Source organism: Carya illinoinensis, chromosome 6 (assembly GCF_018687715.1).
Source record: "Carya illinoinensis cultivar Pawnee chromosome 6, C.illinoinensisPawnee_v1, whole genome shotgun sequence".
Taxonomy (NCBI): Eukaryota; Viridiplantae; Streptophyta; class Magnoliopsida; order Fagales; family Juglandaceae; genus Carya; species Carya illinoinensis.
This window is the reverse complement of record NC_056757.1, coordinates 33,217,578-33,223,077: the sequence shown is the minus strand read 5'-3', so window position 1 is coordinate 33,223,077 and position 5,500 is coordinate 33,217,578. Positions and strand designations below refer to the sequence as shown.

The window sequence follows — 5,500 nt, the reverse complement described above, 5'->3', positions numbered from 1 at the left end:
GTGTAATTTCTCTATAGATGTAGCAATATTCAAAATTTTAATCTCATCTCATCACTATAATTTTTTTAAATTTCTATATAAAACATAATAAACAATTTAATTTTTTTAAATTTTAATTTAACTTTTTCAAATTTTAAAATAATAATAATATTAAAAAATAATATTTTAAACTTTTATCCAAAATAAAAAATTTCCATCTGACTCCACAAACCTTGACATTGAACTAGCAACGGTAAGAAACTGATTGGCTGACTAGGGAGACATCGATGAAACAAGACGCATTTACCTAATCTTTTCTATTTTCATAAATGGCAGTTAATTGAAGCCTGAAGGGATTATTAAACCGTACTGAACCATTTTTAAACGTTTTTGCACCCTATCGAAATTGTTTTGTGACGTTGAGAGAGAGAGAGAGAGAGAGAGAGAGAGATTCCTGATCTCGCAAATGAACATCGTCTGAACAGACCATGTGGGTTTTACAGTCAAGTCACAGTCAGATGAATCGACCATGAAAAGAAAAAGATAAGAACAGATGCAAGTCTCCTCTTCATCTTTTCTTTGCTCTAGCCTAAAGAATACCGAAAAAATAAAAAAACAGTAAATGCGGGTTGCATCTTGTCGTATGTCCCTCGAATATGGCCGTTTGAAATTATTGAAGTATTTGAAAGTTGAAACACGGCGAATATGGACATGCAAAATTATTGAAGGTTTAGGAACATTCACAGTGCTGATGGCAGGAATTATTGCCCCCACTGACTTTATGAGGTTCACTACTCCATCAGATCAAAAAAGATCAAACCTTGCGTCCCACAGACACAGAGAACTACAGTCTCGAATACATCAAAGTAGGAGGAGTTCGAAGTTACAAGTACCCTTTGCAAATTACAAGATAGAAGTAGGAAAAGTCACACCCGAATATTATTGGACCAACAAAAATAATTTCTGTTCTTATAAATATCTAATGAGATTAGGCTTCCTTTCAGGTACTCCCACCAGGATAAATGCAAGCATTGTAACCTACAGTCAGAGAATTAAGAAGAACAGATTTTAATTACCTAATAAATAATAAACGAAGAAGAAAAGACAATTCAGAAAGAGTATCAAATATTCAAATGACAAAACAAAGCACTAATCTCCAACTTCTAATCATATAAACAGAAAAATCTAAAATAACTACACTCTTTGTTGTAAAAGTCTATATATCAAGATGATAGAAAATTGGCTAATTTGTGTTTCCTGTGATTATTATTCATTTACGTCCATCCCCACAATATATTATGCAGTTTTTACAATGTGTTTCATTCGGGGGGTAAAAGGGGATAAAGGCAACTGAAAAGAAGCAATCTTACTAGGATTTTTGGATGTGACAGTTGCCGTTTGTGAAAAGTCGCAGTTAATTGGATTCTTTCCAACAGTTTGGTAATAGAGATTCATGGCATATGCAGCATGTGCTGATACAGTGTTTGGTTCAAAGCAGGCGCCTCCCGGTTGGATGGAGCTACAATCAATACCATGGCCACAGGCATAGTCAAGATTTGCCTGCAGTTGTGCATCAGAAACACCAGCCTTAGGAAGGCACCAGCCCGATTTTGTCGGCTTAGGCGATGGATTCGCTGGGTTTGCTGATGGAGTCTGATAATCAGGACAGACAAAAATCAAAGCAATGTTATGAGAAATATAATGCTGATTAACATATTTGCCGGCAGTTGTGCATCAGAAACCCCAGCCTTAGAAAGGCACCAGCCCGGTACTGTCGGCTTAGGCAATGGAATCGCTGGGGTTGCTGATGGAGTCTGATAATCAGGACAGACAAAAAAATCAAAGCAAATGTTATGAGAAATACAATGCTGACTAACATGCCACTCAATTGCAAAATACAAGTTTCTTCTTCGTATAAATTTAACATAAACAAACTCACCACGCCTTCAGAAACTGATATGATTAATGGTCTCACCTGGCTACTCTTTGAAAGACCAACATCATAGGTCATGGTAAGATCAGGCTTGAAAAGTCCAAATGCACGTTCAGAGCCTGGTCCTGGTTTTAAATTCTCATCATAGAGTGCAAAGATATATGTATCCACAGATTTTCCAGGCATTAAAGGAGTCCCAGTCATCGATCTAAGGTGTGCAATCAAGTTCCCATTGTAGGCCCTTGCATTATCAACACTGGGTCCGACTTCATTGCTGTCCCCACTGTATGGCCAACCCGTCTCAGCAATCAAAATCTCAATGTCCTTGAATCCCATTGCATTCAAAGCAGACCGCACAGCATCTACCTGCACAATGTCAAAATTATTGACATATAAATCAATATGCTTTCAAGGAGTAATTAGGGACTTTGATGCACAACCAGGCAAAAATAGAGATTCTAGACAGTAACATGATTCACCAATAATAGATGTATCTGAAGTCGGTAAATTAGAGGTTCTACAATTATTCACACTTCACATTCATATGGAAAGTTTAGACAGTAGTGTGAGAATGAGAAAAGAAATAACCAGAATTCCAACAGAAACATCTAGAGTTTACAAGCCATATGAGTGGTCTCAAGAGCCCCTCAAATGTCATGTTATCATCAGAGTGACACAGCAACTGCACAAAGAGTTGGGAGTTGGGACGCTGCCATTATTGCGCTGGACTACTCTGAGGACGACACTATTTAATGACTACTCTGAGAGCCATCGGGTTTTATGATCTCAATCATCCATTCTTCAGCAACTAATTATTATTGGAATATGGGAAAGACTTTAATTTCCCATTATCGTAACGTCAAAGCCTGTTAGCATTTACATCAGGGTGCCCACTCAACCTCTCAGCTCTCTATTTTTTTAATTTTTTTAATTTTTATTTTTTATAAAGGGTGGGTTTTTTGGGGGGGGGATTTGGAATTAAATTTTTCGTTTAGAGAATTTAGAGAATTGAAGCATATGTTATCATATTTTCTTACAATTTTAGTATTTTAAAAATTTCTACTATTTATAATTTACAGACAATATTGTCAACTTTGAAATCCACACAAATCATTTTTTTTAAACTTATATAAAAAAAAATATATATTTGAATCAAAATGATGAGATCAAATATGTCGTTAACATCTAACGTTAACTAGTCTCTTTAACTAGCAGAGATGGACATACTACTAAACAAAAATAAATAAGAGAATAGAGTAACGTTAATCAAGTAAAAAATAATATATATACATATATAAATCTTAAATGTACAAATTTCGACAGCAGTTTATAAGAAAGTGAAGCATATTATGAAAAATTGTAAAAACTCACTTTTAAAAAAAAAATACAAAACAAAATTTCATTTGCGGTAACTTTTTTTAATATTTTAAAAAAATGCAGTCAGATACATAGAGCTAACTGCCAAAAAAAAGGCTGGGACCAGAACAGTGAAAACTCACCTGGGCATCGAACATGTTCATGTACTTTATCCCATTTCCTGAGTCGACTCGCCCCGCGTTGGGCTGGAACAGGCAAAATGCGAGCGTTTCAGGCCTGGAATCGCTCTGGTAGGCGAAGAAGGGGTAAGGATTGATGGCAAAGGGGGAGCCATTATCCCTCTGGAACTCCAACAGGCCCTTGAGCGCGTCCTGGAAACCGGGACTGAATGATCCGGACGAGGGCGGGTCCGATTGAGATAACACGGCCATGGAATGAACTGACGAGACCTTCACCTTCCCACCCAGCGAGACCGAGTTGAGAGCGTTTTGGATATTCTTCATGGCGGGAAGGAGCTGAGAAATCAAGCCCTGGTCCATGGAGGTTATGACCTCGTTGCCGACGGTGATGAGGATGATGTTGCTCGCCGGGTAGTAGGGCAGGACGTTCGAGTTCACCCACTGGATCGCCGAGTTGGGATCGGACGCCAGCGCCGGGATGTCGCCGTTGGCGGTGCCGATGACGATGCCGATTCCGGTGTTGGCGAGGGCCTTGATGATGGAGGGGTCCGCGCCATAGAGCCTGACTTTTCCGATGGAAGTGGACTTGAGCAGACTCGCGGTGGCCTCCGGTGGTGGAAGGTTGTCGGCAACTTGGCCGTAGTTGATGCCGATGAATGATTGGGAATCTGTAACTCAGAAAGATACGTGAATCAAAAGACGTTTTCAGTTTCCAGTTTCCAGTAATCATTCTGATACAGATACCCCTAAAGTTATTCTTACTGAAATTAAAATTCTCGAGTTCCCATAGATATTTGAAAATACCAGAGTACGGAATTCAAGAAACCCAAAAAGAAAATGCAGCAAACTTAACTGTGTGCGCGAGTGTGAGAAAGAACAACAAGAACAAGAAGATAACGAACCTGCCAGGATGAAAGCGGAGAGAAAGAGGGAGAGAGAGAAAGAGAGGAAAAGGGCTGTCATGGCGGCGGCAAACAGGCACTCAGTTTTGTAGCAGTGTCTGAAAAGATATTATAATCACAGATACAGAGATAGAGAAGTGAAGAGAAAGCGTAAACTGATAAGCAAGGAAAGGAAACATGTAATGGGGAATTATATATAACGGCAGAGAGAGAGAGAGAGAGGGGGTGCGTGTGCAAAAGAAAGGGGCCTGGGGATCGAAAAAACTTTCAAATTCTTCACGTACCTTAGCTGGAGGGGACTACTCGTGGCGTGGGCACGGGGTGTTTTCACTTTCTTTTCCGGTTGTAAATTCTTCAGGGACAGAACTGGAAAACAAGGATCTGTCTCTGCCAATCTCTCCGTGTCCGTGCACAATAAAGGGCAATGGTTGGTAAAGTTCTATCAATTTTTGGAGAGTAAGGCCTCGTTTGTTTTGGAGATAGTTGAAATTAAATTTCAAACTTTAAATATATTGTTATAATATTATTTTTATATTAGAATTTAAAAAAATTAAATTATTTATTTTATTTTATATAATAATTTAAAATAATTATAATAATTAAATAAGATGAGATGAGATGAAGTGAGATATTTTGTGAAAATATACAGGCTTAAAAATAATGACATATAAATAAAAAAATCTAGTTGTAAGCATAATTATATACTAATATATTATCAATCTAATGTGATTGATAAAAAATAGATTTTATTAAAAATAATGTTAATTTAAATTTTAAATATAAAAAAATCAGTATTTATATATAAATTAATATACGACTTTATTTATTTATATGCAATAAAATTTTAAATTATAAGAGTTTAATTGTGAAGAGAAACCAAAGAGAAGGGAGCTCTTGAGAGTGTTAGGTTGCATCTGTTATCAAAGATGTGCTCACAACCTCACCTCTCTTTGCCAAAAGCATCAGCATCATGGGTCGTCACCAAAATCTGACACAAAACTGTAAATTCTTTTGTAAATTTCTTAGAAGGGAACCTAATCTGTTTATCCTGTAAATGTTACTTGTTCCGAAAGAAAAAGAGGAAAAGTTACTTGCGTTAGGAAGGAGTGGAAGAAACGCCATAATCGACAAGGGATGAAGACTTTAGACTCTGATTCTGGAAACTCTCAATAAATAAATGGCACATGAGT

General features: G+C 37.3%; 1 protein-coding gene across 2 annotated transcripts; it reads right to left on the bottom strand.

The window, feature by feature from the left end:
* Window positions 1-683: 683 nt before the first annotated feature.
* LOC122312872 (glucan endo-1,3-beta-glucosidase 7) lies at window positions 684-4,562 on the bottom strand. 2 transcript variants are annotated; one of them, XM_043127534.1, is made up of 5 exons: window positions 4,311-4,554; window positions 3,412-4,076; window positions 1,955-2,278; window positions 1,350-1,632; window positions 684-1,017 (listed from the first exon to the last, which is right to left on the bottom strand). In XM_043127534.1, the coding sequence occupies exons 1-5, from the start codon at window positions 4,369-4,371 to the stop codon at window positions 980-982; spliced, it is 1,371 nt and encodes a 456-aa protein (XP_042983468.1). In that variant the 5' UTR covers window positions 4,372-4,554; the 3' UTR covers window positions 684-979. The 2 variants fall into 2 exon arrangements, with proteins under 2 accessions (XP_042983468.1, XP_042983469.1); XM_043127535.1 differs by lacking the exon at window positions 684-1,017 and having other exon boundaries at window positions 1,594-1,793; window positions 4,311-4,562.
* Window positions 4,563-5,500: the final 938 nt, after the last annotated feature.

Coding starts and splice junctions, on each gene's coding strand:
- LOC122312872 (XM_043127534.1), bottom strand. CDS start 4,371: ATGACAGCCCTTTTCCTCTCTTTCTCTCTCTCCCTCTTTCTCTCCGCT. Junction 4,077..4,310: donor CTCCGCTTTCATCCTGGCAG/GTTCGTTATCTT, acceptor TCTGAGTTACAG/ATTCCCAATCATTCATCGGC. Junction 1,633..1,954: donor GTCTTTCAAAGAGTAGCCAG/GTGAGACCATTA, acceptor CCTGATTATCAG/ACTCCATCAGCAAACCCAGC.